Source organism: Helicoverpa zea, chromosome 31 (assembly GCF_022581195.2).
Source record: "Helicoverpa zea isolate HzStark_Cry1AcR chromosome 31, ilHelZeax1.1, whole genome shotgun sequence".
In the NCBI taxonomy this organism is placed as follows: domain Eukaryota; kingdom Metazoa; phylum Arthropoda; class Insecta; order Lepidoptera; family Noctuidae; genus Helicoverpa; species Helicoverpa zea.
In genome coordinates this window covers 5,474,895-5,494,117 of record NC_061482.1, presented here as the reverse complement: position 1 = coordinate 5,494,117, position 19,223 = coordinate 5,474,895, and the positions used below count along the sequence as shown (strand labels likewise).

The window sequence follows — 19,223 nt, the reverse complement described above, 5'->3', positions numbered from 1 at the left end:
TTAAAGATAAAGTTGACACTTTTTAATGAGTTACAAATAAATTGTGCAGCTGCAGTTACAAATTGCACATAACGGAGGCCTATATCGATCGGGGGAAGTAAGCAACACTATTATAACTTTCACATATGCATTAACAAAGTAGTGAAGTCAAATATAAATTAATTACGTAATGCGCTTTAAACTACTGTATGGAAAGTTTGAGTCGGCGGGGGTGAGGGGCGCGGGGCGCGACCCTCCCGGACGGCGGGAAAACTTTTAAGAGCAGCGTGGTGCGGCGTGCGTGAGACACTCACCCGCTCCTCCTCGCGGATCATCTCGGCGATGCCGGGGCGAATGTCCACGTCGTCGGGGTGCAGCGGCGGCAGCACGGGCGCGGCGCTGGTGGGCTCGGCCGGCGGCAGCAGGTCGGCGGCGGGCGTGGGGCTGGGCGTCGGCGGCGGCGCCCGGCTCGAGCCCCCGCTGGCGCGGTCCTCGGACATGCGGCGCCGCGACTTGGGCGGCGAGTCCGCCTCCCGGCTCCGGTCCGGCCGCTTGGCGCTGCGCGTGCCCGGCTGCACCACGGCGTGGTCGCCGCTCACGTCCGTCAGGCCGCGGATCTTAAGGGACTCCGCCACTTTCAGCAGCGCCGGGATCTGCTCCTGGGACACGTTGATCTCGCCCCGGTACATAAAATCCACAGCAGCTTTCAGGTCGCAATATTTTGTATCACGCATTATTATGATCGGATGCTGGCAGGGATTGTCCATAAACAATGACTGAAAGTAAGGGCTGCATGCCGACAGAACCACTTTGTGTGCTTTCAAACTTTGTCCATCGCAAGATAGAGTCACATCCACGAAAGATTGAGTTTGCAAAAGTTGGTCAAAGCTGCTGGTCAAGTTGCTCTGGTAGTTGTTCCACCGCAAGCAGAACTGCTGCGGTGAGTCGACCGGCTCCCGACACTCCATCGCCGCGGGGTCCTCCTCGGCCGGCATCACTTCAACGACAACGGGATCGCATCTGCAGCGGAAGGCGCGAGTTAAACACAATACGCATGCGACACAGACGACGGACCGCGAGTCACTGAGCGGCTTGCTTCGCAATGAAGCGGCGAGGCGCGGGGCGGGAGGCGCGCGGGGGCGGAGCCGCCTCCGCTGGCGACGAATGGAATCGCACGCCGCGCCGCCTCCGCGCCACGCCCCCCGCGCGCCGCCCGCGCCCCGCGCCCCCACATCGACCGGCCGGCGCGCGCGCACCACGCGCGCACACTACCATATTGTACAACGTTCGCGTTACATTTGGCGATAAATTACAATTAAATGGCAATTCAAATACTAACTCCACTGAGTAGCGCAATAAATATGACCTTTTTAAATTGTAAATTCTATCATTAGATGGTTGCTGTACGCAGGTAAACATCGTTGATGGATACAAAAAGTTAATTAGTTGGAATCGAATTTAATTAACACTGCACTCTATGCGCACGACTTCATATAGAAATGATAATGTATTGATACATGATTTATATGATAATACATTACTAAATAATGCTGACGACATGCTTATATCTACTTCTACTGGTTATTGGTAAATAATTATCATGTTACCATCTCATTTACCTGCAGGCGGTTCCCACTAACATGGGAACCCTTAAGTAGGTACAAGAGCTACTACACTACTACAAGGTACTACGCATGCAAATCATAGGCATCAGAGTTTTTTGTTTCCTTAGATCATAACATTTAATTAATGAACATGCATAAAATAAGATGTAGATACAAATCATGCTCGTTACCTTTGTACCTTATTAGACCATCATCCTGCTACCTGTCTAGGAATATTAGCAAGTCTGATCCCACATGATACCAATCTAAAAAAAAAAACAAAAACCAACCTTCTTAGGTACCTAGATAGAGGTAGAGGATAGGTACAGGTATGAAAGTAACGCTTGATGAACATAACAAATTAAGTTTCTGGACGAATAATGCCACCCACATCGATGGTCCAGGAATCTGAAGTCAGGTCTTGTTCGGCTTAGACAGTCAGTTAGTCAATATTTCCGTTTATTTTCATCACGGTTGTTTCAGCCTTGCATATTGCATCTAGTCTTAAAGAGATAGCATATCTTACATGCATTTCTTCTGCCTCATATCTTTCTTAGGTGGCTTTTATTTTACAGGGCATGATTGGGATAATTAATAAAAGTAGTTTATTTATGACTTGATCTCATTTACTCTCTCAAACAGTTCAGGATATAATGACTTCCTCGCTTAAGCCCCCCTCAGTCAAAAACAGGGCCCAGAAAGAGTAACTAATGGATTTGAAATCTAAAAGTTCGGTATTAAAGACCCGAAATAAATTGTCCCATCAGGCTTCAAATTCAAGAATAAGAAGAAAGTTAGAAAGAAAGAGGCAAAGAAGTTGTAAGTATGAAAAGTGGGTAAAACTGAAAAGGTGGAAGTCAGTTATGGTCACGTGTTTGAAAACTGCTCTTATGGGTAACGATATCTCTTTAATTAATTTCAATATTTTTATTGTTTAAATTTGATGTAACTTTAACTTGAAGCTATTTTCTTATTTTTTCTCCGATCCTAGTGAAACACTTCCACACTCGTAAAAAATAAATCTGCACTTATTTTTTCACCCCTAGTCCCCATTCTATGTATGTACATACCTACTTATTCTGACCTAAGAGCCTCAAAACGAATAGTCTGGTAATTACATAGGTATTTCAAAAAATAAATCACGCCTACGCAATCAAAAGGATTAAGTCATCATGACAAGTCTTCGACTTAAGTTAACTTAAGCAATCATGTCACGTGGGATCCAAAATAGTTGATTCGGTTACATCTAAAGAGATCTCATATGAACCGTGTAACCACCTAGTACACCTACTAGGTGCACTTGCATCTTTAGTAACACCTTATAAATCTCCAAAACTTGGCGCTTGATCTTCATAGCTTACCTAATGAGGTAATGCAGAATGAGGCATACGGCTGTCATTGAACATCCTTGGCAGTCGTTACGGGTATTCAGAAGCCAGTAAGTCTGACACCAGTCTAACCAAGGAGTATTGGGTTGCCCGGGTAACTGGGTTGAGGAGGTCAGATAGGCAGTCGCTTCTTGTAAAGCACTGGTACTCAGCTGAATCCGGTTAGACTGGAAGCCGACCCCAACATAGTTGGGAAAAAGGCTCGGAGGATGATGATAATGAAACATCTCATATAGATGAAAATGATGAAAGCGACATTTATTGTGCCTAAATCCTGCCCAGTAGCTTTGCTTTAAATGTACCAATCAAAATACATGCATCGATATTGTTTCGTCAGTTACTGACACGTCTGACGGACGTACCAATCTTAGGTAGACCATCAGGCTAGGTACAGGCCAGACGTATCTTCCCTTTGGTACCTAGGTTAAAATTCAAATATACAGCCTATGGAAAAAATATATAAGTATTTTAAGAAAAACATATTTTTGTGCACCAGTACCTACGTATCTACAAAATATTATTTCATAAAAATTAATGAAAGGCTATTATTTTGGGTATTTTTACTTATTACATTTTGAGTTTTTCTTTCTTTACATACGTTACCTAAACTATACGCAGGCATTTCTGGGGAAGAATCGTTTCCTTGAATATATCCTTATCCTTACAATTATTGTCCCCATTTTTTTGATAGTAGCTAGATAAAACATTTTAAACTTTCAAAATAGCAACTAGATTATACTTCTCAGAGTATATCTGGCCACCTTTGCAAAAACTATTTTAGTCATTACCTAATTCCATCGCTGCTTTCAGCAATTTACCTAAAGGCCCAAACTAGTTTTTTCCTCAATGTGCAAAAAGTGCATAAACAGTATTCTATTACTGTAATTAATAAATAAATCCACACAGATCAAACATACGTTACAGACATCTGGAAGTGCCACAAGCTAACAAATCTCTATTGAAGGTATCACTTCGAGAGGGTATCGGGCGTCGAACAGGAGTCTGTCTGACGTTTGGTATACCTGTGCCTTATTGCCCGTTCCTGCAACCGACAGATCTTTGACAATTTCCTACTAGCCTGTCAGTTAAATGGTACGAAGTACAAACTGAGAACTGCAGGTAAGAAAAACTACTACTAAATATTAGTTTGGTTTCTGTTACAGATAACGATAGGCTATTTATCATGATAATTAGCATTTCATTAGGATTTAGCATATCTCTGTATGAGAGAAGGATTTTTTTTACACACTGTACAAGTCTGAGTGATTGTACATTGTACAAGAGGCCGATAAAATAGGTCACTGTAGGTGCTAATATTATAAAGAGGAAACATTCTATAGTTTGTTCTCACCCTAAAGGCTCCCAAACTACTAAACTAGTCTGAAAAGTTCTTTCAATGTTGGGAAGCTACACTATCCCCAGGTGATATCTTAGGGTATATTTTATCCGGGTACAGTAAGTATTTTCCACAAGACGCGGGTGAAACCGTGGCAAGCAGTTAGTATAAGACGCCATTACTTCATACGTATGATGTAAGTAGGTGTATACCGTTCAGTGAAACATAATGTAGTTTCGTACTCAAGTGGCGGCGATATATAGATTTTCTTCGCATGAAATCATGTAATATTATACCTACATTGAACCTGACAATAATAAACGCTGCCACGAACGAATAGGAAAACCAATTTAGCATGTGTGAGTGTGTTTATGTAAACGAACATTGGTAACCGATGACTGTGTGCGTAATTCTGATATCAAATACGTGTTGGGTGTGTAATTTTTTTTTACTTTACCTAAGTAGGATGCTTTAAAATGTAATTTGATTGTAACCGCTTTAAAGTTTGTGTAATTTGAATGATAAGAAATATTTTTTTCTTTCTTAAAGAAATTGTTATCATACTAAATATAAATTTCGCATTATTAGGTATTTGTGTTGCAAATGTGAATGACTCTTTAACCTCTTTTCCTAATTTAGTTAAATAGGTACAAGTGCCTATACTTAAACCTTAAACCTTTGAACTTATAGATGGTATCTATACCTACTTACCTACTGCTAGAAACTGGTAGACACAATTTACAGGATAAGTATGTACGATGATGCTAAAAGGTTGGTAGGTTGGGTGTTATATAATTTTATTTACAGTAGAGAAGTTGAGTTTCTTTTTTTATTTTTTGCCTAGTTAGATACTACAGTTAACTATATTTTTACATGTTGTTCCTGGGATTTAAGGACGTAAAATCATAGGTGACACATTCAAACGAAATTGAAAAATTAACTCAGGAACGGGGAAATTCAAGTTTTACACACATCCATACCTAATTACTATCCTACTTTACAAAATACTTTATAATCTTTACCAAACATCCACATCAAATCAGCCAAAAAAAAAAAAAACTCAAAAAAATCACTCATTCAGATTATTTCACCAACACTTTGGACCACTTTGGGGGATTCATTATACGCCTGAGAAAACGCATGAGTTTGTTTTTAATACAAAACGACTTTAACGATCCGTTCACAGTATTGGGTGGTCACTTCGGGTCATTACACCCAAAATGGTCCTTTTGTACTTACTGCAGTTACCTACTTAAGTAATTGTGTGTTTATATGTTAAGCTATTGATAGGAATCCTATAATCTATTGTTCATTGTCCCTGAATCAACGTGATTTAATTGTATAGAAATAGATTTAGGTACCTATCTAAAACAAAAAAAAATAAATTAAAATGTACCTAAGTAAGTACTTGCTGCACATTTTTGCAGTGACATAACAGCGTGTGTTCTATAGGACTCTTCTGAAACTTTTGTCAATTGTACCTACTTACATTATACTAATCTGTTACCACACCTCACGGTTCTTTTGAAAATTCAATTTAATTGTAAGTACCTACTGCAAATTTTTGAGTTGAGTATCTACTTATTGGTGTGCTTCTAAAGTAACATATTGATAGGAATCCGATAATATGGTGTCATATATACCTACCCATTTACATAATTATGATGGACCTACGAGACTAAAAATCAAGGACTATGAAACACGTTATGCTAAAAATGTATCTATAGTTTCACATTCCATTTTTCTTGGGTTAGGGGGAAACTCGCCTCTGGGCCGCGGCCCAGATTACACGGTATAATAACAGCCGGGAAAACTGGTCCGAATGTGCGGGCCAGATTACTATGTGAAAAAAGTGACGGAGGTAAGTCGACCCATTGGGACTTAATTTCATAAAATCCGATAGTTGTGAAATTTTTCACAGCTCAAAATCGTCAGGAGGCAAAAAGACTTAGATCTTTTTCATAATTTTCATCATAAATATAATACTTTGTCTAGATACTGGACTCCTAGTAGCTAATATAGACTTCGTTAAATAATGAAGTTCCTATAGATATTTGATACATAGTTTTTATTTTTACTTTTTTTAAATATCTAGATTAGTGGAGATAGTGGGATATTTACATATTATGTAGAATATGTGTGTATAAGTAGGATATAATATTTATTTTTATTTACTTACAGCATGTTAAAAAACCCCATTAAAGTTTTTGTTGCATATTTAGTTCCTATACCTATATATTTAATAATCGCAAAATCGTCAGGAGCTAAAAAAATAAAGATCTTTTTCATAATTTTATCGAAAACTAGCTTTTGCCCACGGCTTCGCTCCCGTCAACTGACTTCTCTACTTTACCCTATTTTGTTTCATAAGAACCTTCTCATGACAATAACAAACACAACAAAAAAAGAATTAGTCAAATTGGTCCAGGCGTTGTTGAGTTATGCGCTTACCAACACATTTTGCGATTCATTTTTATATTATTTTATATTGATGTCAATATATCCAATGTCAACATAAATGAGTGTTACAAAACGCACCCTTAGAATGAAAGTGACCGAATCCAAAAAATGCAATTTGTGGGAAATGAGCAAAATCGTCATCAAAAAATTATATTACTTAATACATCTTAATATATCTCTTCCGTTTTTAATGGCTTACTATTGATTTTTACCAGATTTGTGGATTAGCCTTTTGAGATCACAATGACAATGCAAATTTATGTTTATAGTATTTTTTTATATATATTTTAACATAAAATATAAAGTAGTTTCAAATTAAGTCACTTTATTTCAAAATTATGTTTTCCATTCTATGTTTTTTTAAGAATTAAGTCTGTTTATGACACATATTGGTAATAATTCCGTAGACACAATAAATAATAAGACACTGTCATACTGAAAGTTATTTGGACATAGGGTATTAAATTAAAATGCAATGTTATAAAATTCTGAATGTATTTATTTATTTCAGTCTTAATAACATTTATTCAAGTAACTGATTCGTTATCAGTAATTGAGAAAACAAAATCTACGGGACCTTTGCTTGTGTTTGTGAATAAAATAACAGAATGTATCCAAATGAGCAGGCAATGTCTATTGACCTCCTGCTTCTATTGTGGAGCCTTGTGTTGGCTATAAGTAGAACAGAGGATCAAATTCCTACTTAAGTCTGCACAAAATAACAAATCACTTCTGCAATGAAACCTTTAGTGGCAGAAAAGTGATAAATATATCTTTTAAACAGTTCCGCTAAAAAGTCTACAATTAGCGTCTTTATGCAGTTCTAACGCGTACATCAGCGGCAATAGAAACTTTTTAGCAGCTTTAACCTTTAACATAATTTTTTGAACTCTCTTTTAAAGATGTAGGCTGCAAATGGGTTGTAGAATGATCTCTTGTAAAACCCAGAGTGACATTTGGTTCAGTTTCTGCTGCCTTTAGTGATATTTACAGCTATGAGCAGCTATGAGCAGCTACAGAAGCAATAATAGAACTTAAAGATACTTTCGGAACCCCTAAAGCACTACTGTACAGCTAACAGTTGCCAAATAGGCTGCTGTTTCCACTAGTGTGCTAGTTGAGATGGTTCTACTAGTTGGTTAGACCACTGCGTAGTGACAGACGCGGCGTGGAACACTGTTTGAGACGCTAGTGTGCTCTATGACGTGTCTTGGTCGGACCATTTACCTCTAATTATAAAGTGTGATCTTAAGTTATTAAGGCCAAAAGTTGCACTTCCTAAATGTAACAAAGTAACATGGGGTGACAGAGCTTTGCAGCAGACTGAGTTATATAGCAATTATTGTAATGATCTCTTGAAAAATGTAGACTTTCCCTTAGAATTTACTGAATGTAGTAAAACTAGATGTAGAATTAAGGAACATTTTCCATAGTTTTGACTGCAGTAATGGTATAAATAAGTATAACTCTGTAACTTATTGTAAATGGTGTGCATACCTGTAAGTGACATATTCACACAGTAAATACTTACGTAAGAAATTTTGTAACTATACTTGTTTTTGTGTATATGTTGTTGGTTTGCCTTAATAAATAAAATAAAATAAAAATAAATAAAACTATTTTAGACAATATTTATGCGGAAATTGTGCGTATACTCTATGAAGGTGCAATCGCAAGTAACTGTAAGAACGGATTACAGCGCAAAAAGAGTTACATAACGGGCTGGAATAAGCATGTGAAGGACGCACACAGACAGGCTCGGATTTTCAAACCTGGACGTTGTTTGGTAGACCGAAAAATGGTGATTTATATGAAAAAATGGTGGAAAGTAGAAAGGTTTTTAAAAGTAAATTGAAATGGTGCCAAAATAATAAGGACCAAATAAAAATGGACATCATTGCAAGTCATCATGACGCAAAGAATTATGGTAGTTTTTGGAAAGCCACGAACAGGTTGAATCAAAGGTCGGGTCTGCCTGTGAGTATTGATGGCCTTAGTGATCCTGATGATATCGCCAACCTATTTAGTAGAACCTTTAGGGTTGGGTCTCCCCTGGGTACGTCGTCTGGTGGGCTTGAGGTGGTGGGGGGGTCTGAAGCCCCCCCAGCAAACCCAGATGGTTTACGGCCAGGGAGGTAGCTACTGTCATACGCAACTTAAAGAGAGGCAAGTCGCTGGGTCATGACAGCCTAAGTATAGAGCATTTGCTGCATGCTGGTAAGCACTTACCGCGAGTGCTAGCAATGTTTTTTAGCTTGTGCCTGAGTCACTCGTATCTTCCAGCGGATTTACTTAAAACTATTGTTGTGCCTATTGTTAAGAATAAAACTGGAGATGCGAGTAAAAAGAGCAACTACAGGCCTATATCCCTGGCTACCATCATTGCAAAGGTGTTGGATAGTCTGATTGACCAGCAGCTGGATAAGTACTTAATACTTAACGATGCCCAGTTTGGTTTTAAGCCAATCTTATCCACGGAAACAGCTATACTATGGCTCAAACAGACTGTTCAATACTATACAAGTAGGAAAACACCTGTATATGCATGTTTTCTGGAGCTCTCCAAGGCTTTCGACCTCGTATCTTACGACTGCCTATGCAGAAAATTGTGGTGAAAATGGAGAAAATATCAAGAACTTCCCAAGCGATATCATTAGGATGCTAAAGTATTGGTATAAAAACCAATACAATTATGTTAAGTGGGCGGGTGTCCTGTCGGATGCATACGGGTTGGAGTGCGGTAAAACGGTGTAGGAAAAAAGCCACATCAGGTTAATAAAATCGTACCGTGTTGGAAAAGTTTAAGGTGAGCATCGATCAATAAATTGTAGAAATTCACAGATCTGAATACACTGATGTGTGGCTCTGTGTACCTAAATATCTTAACATACCACACAACTTTAATATTATAGGGGCATATTCCAAAAAAGTTACAACTTAAACTTTTTAATTTTAGTAATAAACAGGTTCAATATTAAGAATAACAAAAATAATGAATATGCCTTTAGTCATAGACAGACCTATTATTATAAGTGTCGTTTGTCTTTTATAATTATTTTTTACTAAATAGACCTAATCCTTAAAAGGTCACTGAATACTACCTACATATTTTGTTTTATAAAGACGTATTAATCAAAATGTCACTTTATGGCAAAAAATATTGTGTAACTTACCGTGGCAGTATTCGCAATAAACGGACACTTTTTGACATTCGCCGATGTTTTACATGTTCACTCGCAAGCGCATCTGACGTAATACTAGTTCTGGCTCTTTCACACAATATGCGTAAACGAATAGCGGAACCAGTGAAAGAGACCGAAATAAGCGTAGTCTCTGTTATAGTTAGAAATAGGTCTCTTTTTATTTACAGGGTTATAGATTATGCTTTTTAAGGTCAGTTTATTGCAAAAACGAGTATTACAGGAATTTTGAACTAAGTCACTTTCATTCTAAGGGTGCGAAAAATACTCTTGTTGCCAAAAGGGGATTTGTTTTTTCTTGTAACACTCGAACAAAATTTTGATAAAAAGAAACAATGTTTCTATATTTACCTTTTACTTATAAATTGAGATTATTAATTAAGTATCTATAGGAACTTCATTATTTAACGAAGTCTATATTAGCTACTAGGAGTCCAGTATCTAGACAAAGTATTATATTTATGATGAAAATTATGAAAAAGATCTAAGTCTTTTTGCCTCCTGACGATTTTGAGCTGTGAAAAATTTCACAACTATCGGATTTTATGAAATTAAGTCCCAATGGGTCGACTTACCTCCGTCACTTTTTTCACATAGTAATCTGGCCCGCACATTCGGACCAGTTTTCCCGACTGTTATTATACCGTGTAATCTGGGCCGCGGCCCAGAGGCGAGTTTCCCCCTAACCCGCTCATTTGCAGGAAGTAGTTCCCTAATGATGCATTAGAAGTTGCCTCAGGATACGGGAAAAGTTACGGAAAATATACTTAGAAGAAAATTCACCTTTATTACTAAGAATTTCTTCCAGTGTAGGTGGGTAGTTAATGGAAAACCCATAATTAAATTATAATTATGATTTCTGCATATGATACTTTTGCATTAACCAAGTTATGAGAAAAAGTACAAACAATTTCATTTCTACGTAAGTAATATTAATTAGTACTATGTAAGTAATTACTGAGTAGTAATAAAATAAAGGTACCGAGAAAGTCTGTTTCTCTAAAGAATAATTAAATATGAGCAAACAACATACAGCGTCTTTCATAAGAAACGTCTTAATTAGGCCATATTATGCAACTTATTAGCTGCTGTTTCCCAAAACAGTTCGTTACTGCTAAACTATCTAAGTGGGCACGTGTCTTCATAATAGACTGCACGAGCTGAACTCATGCGTGTACTTTGTAGTCAGAACAAACCTTAAGGATTGAGAAGAGGTCTGCTCATTTTTCTGTGTAGGTTAATGGAAATTATATCCCTAGGTACTCAGATAGAGTGACAAAACATAGTGAAATCACGATATTTCATTATACTTATGTGAAGGCTTATTATGTGGCTTATGTGAATGGAGAGAGAAGCTTGCTAGTTCATTTAATGAGTCTGTCATTTCTATATTATTTACAATTTTCAGCGGGGGTTGCATACTTTTCGGTTTATCTATTTCGGTCTTCTCAATTCCTGATTGTAAATTCTTGAACGAATTCTTCAGTTTCACTTACTGGTCATGAAAATCCCGTCCCTTGAAATCTAAGCTTTTTCCCACCAAATTCTATGGAATTAAAAGCTGTGAGTCCTGATGTTATGATTGCGTCCACATGAGTTCAATTTATGCGGACGAAGTTGCAAATTGCAAGAAACAGATTGTGTTTTGTTTCTTACGAAAATCGAAACCTGGTACAAAACTGTGTTTAATTAATGCTGAGTACACAGCCTTACCTCTTAGTAGGTAGGTATTATGCCGGCATTAGCTGGCCAATAGTGCGAATACCTGCCTACATATGCGAGCCTTGAGCATGTAACACTGCCAAGTTAGATCTGTATTAATCTATAGGTAGGTATTAATATGATAAACAGGAAAAACTTTATTGTTTGTATGTAGATAAAGTCCCCGAAACAGCAGAATCGATTTGAAAGTTTCGACCATTTTCACTGTTGGGAAGCTAGACTATCCCCTGGTAACAAAAGGTGCTGTTTGGTCTCCGGGAAACAGCTAGTAGAATAACACATATTTTAATTTTGCGATCAAGGCAATCTTATCGATTAAAAATAAATCGATTCTGTACGCTTCCGATATATCAGTAACATAATCATTTTAATCAAGGTTTCTCACAGTTTTTATTAAGCTTCCAAAATATCAAATACCGACTCTCAATTGAATACTGTTGGCTTATAAATCTTATTTCAAACGCATCTAGGCATTACGAAAAAATAATAGTAGTAGTAAAACAATATGTAATGCATACCACAGATAAAAATTAGAAATCATAATGCAAAAAAAATGAAGATGATGAGAATGACTCCTTCCACAAAAAGTTACGCAAAAATATTATTTTAGATTTTGAGGGAGCGGCTATTGCATTTTGAAGAACTTCTAGACAAACAGCTCATTAAAGTGCAAATGCTGAATGAAACTATCACTGGACCTAATTACGCCCTCAAAATAACCTGTACCCACTCAAAAACGTGATAACCCTTTCGCGGCCGCGATAACAAACAAAATGCAAGTTATGAGGAGTATCAAAGACAAAAGACTGTAACACAAGCCTTGGCAACATAAAGTCATTCTACGAAACCAGTCGCTCATGTTTGGACAGGGGCAATATAAAATATACAAGAGCCCTCCGTGGACTGCAAACAAATAGAGTACGCATGGGGACGTAGCCTTAGTGACGAATAGAAGGGATGCACTATAGTGAGGCGAGGTGAAACCGATAGTTCGGTCACAAATGTTTACGGAGTTTACGGCACAGATTGTAAAATGGTGATAGTTTGATTGCTAATAATAATTTAGTGATATTATAAAATTACTGTTATATTGTGCTGACCTGGTTAGAGAGTTATATTTTGACAAAAAAAATTAAAGCGTCTTTGGTCCTTTTTATATCTATAGCTTTCTAAATAACGTACAAACGCACAAAATCAATAGAAACTTATACTTGTATAGTTTTTTTCTGACCGGCTTACATAGGTACCTACTCTCTCCAGCAATATTCGTAGCAACACAACTTTTTCAAAAACGTTTGCAATATCTACAATACAGCCCACCTGGAAAAGCTTAAAATCGTCGATTGAAAAACTTCAACTGGTCTGAAACCTGACATATTTTTCATACTGCCTATAAAATTGTGAGGGCTTAAGTCAAGTGTGAACGGAGTTTTTCAAAAATTTTTAACGTTTTTCTGTAGAACATCGCTCGTTTGGAGAGAAATACTCGGGTTTACGTTATCATGGTAGGAATACGGGGTTTACTAGGTTGTGAGAAACATTTGAATGTCCTCCATTCAATCGTTACAGTTTTTTACACCAAGTTCTAAGGGTCATCAAACAAAACTGCAACTTAGGGAATAGCAGTCTATTTAGTGAATACGCTTAAGTAATGCCACCTTTTTATACGCCGGCTCAGAAGTACTTAATAATTATGTCACAATATTTCTGATCAAATTTTTACATCTTCAAAAACATTTTCCATTTTAATAATATAAATCATAATTCAATCATATCCCCGCTCTGTAAATTAACAAGTCTATGGTAAGGGTGGAAAAATTCATGGTGTAAGTATATAGTACAAATATTATAATAGTTTTGGCTCTGTACAAATAGTTAATAATAGAATTGTGTGAAGGACTGGGCGGACCACCCGGGTACCAAGGTTGTTTGCTACCTACACGCTCACACTTGACTAAAGACAGGCCGTGGAATATATTTTATTTTAATTCATTTAACTTTAGTACTGAATCTTCATCAAGTATTAAAAGATGTTGGTGCATACCTATCCAACCAAAAAAACTTCGATTTGCACATGGAGCAACTTTTGCAGCAACTGTACAGTATTTTCTAATCGGATTGCGCATAATCTCGGAGACACAATAAAAACCAACCGTCTACATGTCAAAATAAGAAATATCATAGGTATAATATTTATAACTGAAGATCTAAATTCTGTGCAACCATTTACTTTAGCGAATGTACCAGAAGAGGTTATTGACCTTCAGAAAACTAGGATTGCGTTGGACTTTCATTGCTCAAAAGTAACTAGGTACTATAGCTACTTGTAACTAATTGATTGTTTCAGGTAACTTGAACAAATAGTGTTTGTGGGCGTACAAACTTTCCTCCCACAACTATAGTACCTAAATGTTACATATATTAACTAAGTATGGTCCGTTCCTAAAAACAAGAAATGATTCGATGATGATGAATGGTGATAAAGACATAAACTGCATATGTGGTGTTTAACATTAAAAACTGCAATTGCACAATACTGAAATTCATCATAATATTAGATGACCCCTCCCCGGACCTCGCCAATCGTTGCTTAACTCATGATCGACCCGTAAGGCTCATCAACCGTGGTAAAAAATTTGAATCAGCTATATTTTGTCTCATCTTACTATAGTGATTTTATACGAGTTAGAAAGAGATAAAAACTCATAGTATTAGTGACGTGTGGGGGCTGCGTAAGAGCGTCCCTTGTTTGTAAAACAAACAGTTTTTTCGATTTATTTTTATCGGTTTTGACGAACCCAAACGTTGAGTGGGAAGTTCCTATTCACCTATTTTTGTGCAAGGATATCAGGAAATAGATGGAGATTAGCGATTCTGTTTCATTCCTTAGGATAAATAGATTATTATTATTTTATTAAGTATTTTTTGGCAACGGAGGAGTAAAAGTGTCAGATTTTGGTAGATGAAAACTTTGTAGACTTTTTTACATTCACGTTCGTGATATTTTTCTTGAATCAAAGTGTGATGCAACTAATAGTGATTGATCGGTTCTAAATTGACATCATGCGAGAATTTGATGCACGCAGATTAAAAAAACACTATTAAAGCCAATTTCAGTTTACCGCACACTATAATCAGTGTCATCACTATCACGCATTACAACCGAAATTCATTACTCATCCATTATGATTACAATTTCACTTATAACCAACATCCATAAACACACGGTACTAAATCAAACAGGGTATAAAAGACTCTTGGTATTTTTCATTATTTTACATCAGTCATAAACAGTATGTGTCGACAATACCTGGGCACGCGAGTTTCCCGAACATCAATTAAATTGTACCACATAAAATGTTCTAAATCATAATCTCGACTACGACCGTCAGGCAAACACGTTATTAATTAAGTTATAAAAAAGTCATGGCTGTATTAGCATATTTATGGATCTATAAAGTCGGGGGCGGGTCGCTACTGGATCGTGGCGCCATCTAGCGGTTTCGAGTGGAACTCGCTTGAAGCGACGTCATTTGTGAACCTTGACTTGCCCTCTTGCATTTTATTGCAGTTTTCTTTGACGCTTTCTTTAAGAGTGATTGATTTATTTTTAATTTAGAGTTTGGTATTCTATGTTTTATTTGATTCTATAAAGGACAGTGATCAGTGAGTATCTTGTCTCTCAGACACAAAAAGATTAAGGTAACCGACTATTGAAAATCAAACTTCCTAATTCAGAGCCCTCTTTCACCATTATTGCTTCAAAGCATAAAGACATTCTACAAGCACATACGACACAACACGATAACACATATGATCGTCCATATTGACTGACTTTAAAAGACGTAAGGTGATATTCCATTATCTTCCAAAGAGGACACATGGAACTAAGCACCTATAAAACAATGCCAATCGTTTGAAAGATAGACGCCCGACATAGACAATGGGCAGCACCTGATTCTTAGTTAAAAAGTAGGTTACAAGCATAATAGATACTAAGAAGGTGCCAATAGGTTTTAAGTTTCCACAAAAAGACACAAGTGACATGAATGGTCTCAAACGGGACAATGTGAAAGTGCAATACACTCAAAGTAGGTTTAACCCCGTTAAATTGTCTAATACGGAAAAAAAACAATAAGAAAAGCTGACTCTATTATGCAATAGTAGGTACTCGATTTCGGCAAGAATAAGTTCCTGAAAGGAGATCCGGCTATAGGTACTTGGGTCACTTCATGTTATCAATTTTAAAGAGAAAACTATCATCCAAATTATATTCTCATAATACAGGGGAACATGATTGTTCTATCGACGTTTTTCAGAAAACTTATTTAGTTACTGACAGCGTTCTATGCCTAGCTCAACAGTCTTAGACATTTTTTATCAGAACAGCCAATTGGCTGCTTACCCAGAATTCCCGGTACAATATTAGTAAATATAATGCAGCTCGAAGTAGCTAGCAGATTGCTTCCAAGTAGCGTTTGCAATTTCCTATATTAGAAATTGTCCTTTGAAATGACTTAATGAACTTTTAATACGAAACCTTTGTTTTATTAAACTAGCGTGAATCTTAATATACAAGCCTGGTTAATTGGACTCATTTGACGAACTTGCTTTTGAAATTGATGAACTAAATATTGCAAATGATGATTTTCATTATTTTGCTATTTAAATCAGAGCTCCTTCTAGCATCTGATAGCCATGTAGTAATAAAGTACCTAAAAACTCATAAATCGTACCATCAAAATAAATATTCAAAAACAGTTCCAACCCACATTTAATTAAATAGCTAGAAGCAAAACTAAAAACGTAGCATAATATTAAAAACCACGATGCAAAACGCGAAAACAGAAAACTCCTCGAAATAACTTTGTAACCGCGAGCGTTTAAATATAAAAAAAGAATCTAATGTCCACAAAACGAGGTTTATTAACAAAAAACATGGTGGAACGAGACGAAACTAATATTTGTCCCGTGTGTTTAAAAAGACGCATCTAATTACACTCATACGGAGAGTTTTAAATTAAAAATTCTCAGAATGAACTTTAAACGGACGCCGCTCATGTAAACTGGAGTCGAATTAAAATTGTTAATTAAATAAATACGTTTTTTCTTAGTGAGAACGGTTACATGACAAAAGGAAGTAAACGATAATATGGACTCAAGCAACAGTTATTGCGATTTACTCTTTCTCTTCATTTATTCAAGAGTTGAGTGTGAAGAAAAGATAAATGAACCACATTGTTGTGGATGAAAGACCAGTTAATTGTGTCTTTTGTAAATTACATATCATTTATTTATTTAGATCACCACTACAATTAAAATATAAATTCTTAATGACATTTATAAACTCGAGATGCGAATCTGATAGTGCACAAGTATGAGTGTAAGAAAAGATTGTAAAGCCTATGTAATAGGTCAAGTGTCAGTCGGTCTCGCCTACGGCGGGTTCCGTACATGAAATCATTAAACATTGTTCATATTCAGATTACAAAAAGTTAATATAAAAAAAAAAAAACTGAAACTGTTCTCCTTTTCAATAAGATCAGTTGATAAATATTACGTCACTCAAGCCCGTCGTTCCGAAAACAGAATTTGGTCGAACCGGGGAAACCCTAATAACTGACAGTGAACATAAAACTAGTTGTACACGTAATAAATTAAAAGATACTACGACGGATAGTGTTTTATTGTGTACAAATGACTCACGTTTTGATACCCGCGGTAGCTAATTAAAATTGTTTTTTATATTTCAATTTGATACCGTAGAAAAAGTATACTATAGAATTTTAGATCATATCTATGTATATAACGCAATGAAAACGAAGCTTACTATTTATTATTTACCATTGTACTATTTATCCTTCCTAATAATTAATTTAAATCAAGTTCTACTGAAACGATTTAAATGTATGGTGTAGATTTTGAGAAAGGACATATGCAACTTTTTAACCGGCTGCGGAAACTAGTACTCTCGGCACGCGCGTCAAACTGCAAGGAACATAGTTTTAATTCCATAAAAAAACATTTTCCTGCACTCGGAATTCTCTTATGTTCTGGGTCTAGGTGCAGTCCTACACCCACACATGTATGCACGGCAAATTTTAGAAGTCCCATGCGAAGATCGAAGCCCCGACATGAAAACTTATTTTTTAAATCTAGCGAGAATGATGCTTCTGCAAAGCAGCTATCCCCAAAACGTAACCACCTCCAAAAGTAGTGCAAAAATAGAGCCCGCAACATTAAGATGCAATTAGTTCTAAAGCTTAGGTACTAGCACTTGGTTAGGAGGTTCCCATAAGGATATTTTTTATTCATCCATACTTCCGATTTGTGAGTGTTGTCGTACTGACATGCGGTTAATTGGAAAAGGGTTGTCGGACGGACAGCAGTCCGACGATGTCGCGGCACGTCGATATGTGTGAACAAGAGCTTTGTGCGCGACTTTTTTGCGTTTTCACGACTATTTTTGCAAGACATTAATTGAAATCGCGAACTCCCATATCTATGAATATTGTTCCTGTGTTTTTTGGGTCGGAGTGTAAATTGAAGGGTTGAACGTTTTTCGATCAGGGTCCAGGGCTATCTCGCTATTTTGAAGTGTTCGCATTCTGTGTTGAAAGATAAATCAAAAATTCATAAATAGAAACAAGAAAGTCGAGTTTTCCAGATAGAGTGCAGCGTCACTGTAGCACCCGGGAAAGAGACCGTAGAAAAGATGTAATATCTTTTGAACTTGAGATGCTGCAGCAAACTGTGCCTTGTAATTATGTCATGAGGTATTGAGTATTGTATCTGCGGAACTACGTCACAGGGGCGATTAAACCAGGAATCGCTTGCGCTATTAATCGAGGGAACATTTAATCAAGCTCCAATATGTATAACATAGGCAGGTACTTAATTAAATCGAAATATCACAATCGACAACCTGACGAACACCTGTCATCATGCTTGCGGTTGGCAGTCTGTAATTACATGTCGTCGCACTGCAAGTTGTGCTGAACCGAGATCATGACTGCAGTGCCGTGTATGAACATCCAGACGAAAATACTTGAAATTGAATATGCATGGTAATAAGGAAAGATAATGATGAAGTTTTGAAGAGACGAAACTTAGATTTCATATAAGAAGCTTTTATAACCACGATTAGTTCGTAAGTCTGAGAACTTCGTTGTTACTGATTTTACCTTAGCCTTCCAACCAATTGTGGTCTGAGCTTAAGTTCGACTTTCAGCAATACTCATTGAAGAAACTCCTTCACAACTGCCTTCGAGTATTTCAGTTTCGAATCTGAAACCTGAACACAGTGCGTTAGAAACCTCTTAGACTACCGTAAAGCGGTGTATGGAGTTAGAACAATTAATCAAAGGGGCCGACTAAACGTCTTTGAGTTGGCTGGTCATACACGACCAGCCAACGACGTTTTGTAAGGAATATGTGCGCTTTGTAAGGAATATAATGCACTACGATACCTGTTGCTGGACGCTGTTGGCCCATTGGAAGTGGCTATCAGAATGTTGACATTATTTTAGTGTTA

At 37.0% G+C, this 19,223-nt stretch overlaps 1 protein-coding gene across 1 annotated transcript in view; it reads right to left on the bottom strand.

The window, feature by feature from the left end:
• LOC124644942 (protein bric-a-brac 1-like) overlaps positions 1-19,223 on the bottom strand; it is a 274,319-nt gene that overhangs the window by 211,995 nt on the left and 43,101 nt on the right. The window contains exon 5 of the mRNA XM_047184639.1: positions 294-999. Within this exon, the coding sequence (XP_047040595.1) occupies positions 294-974 (681 nt within the window). The 5' untranslated portion in view covers positions 975-999. The remainder of the gene's footprint in view (positions 1-293; positions 1,000-19,223) is intronic.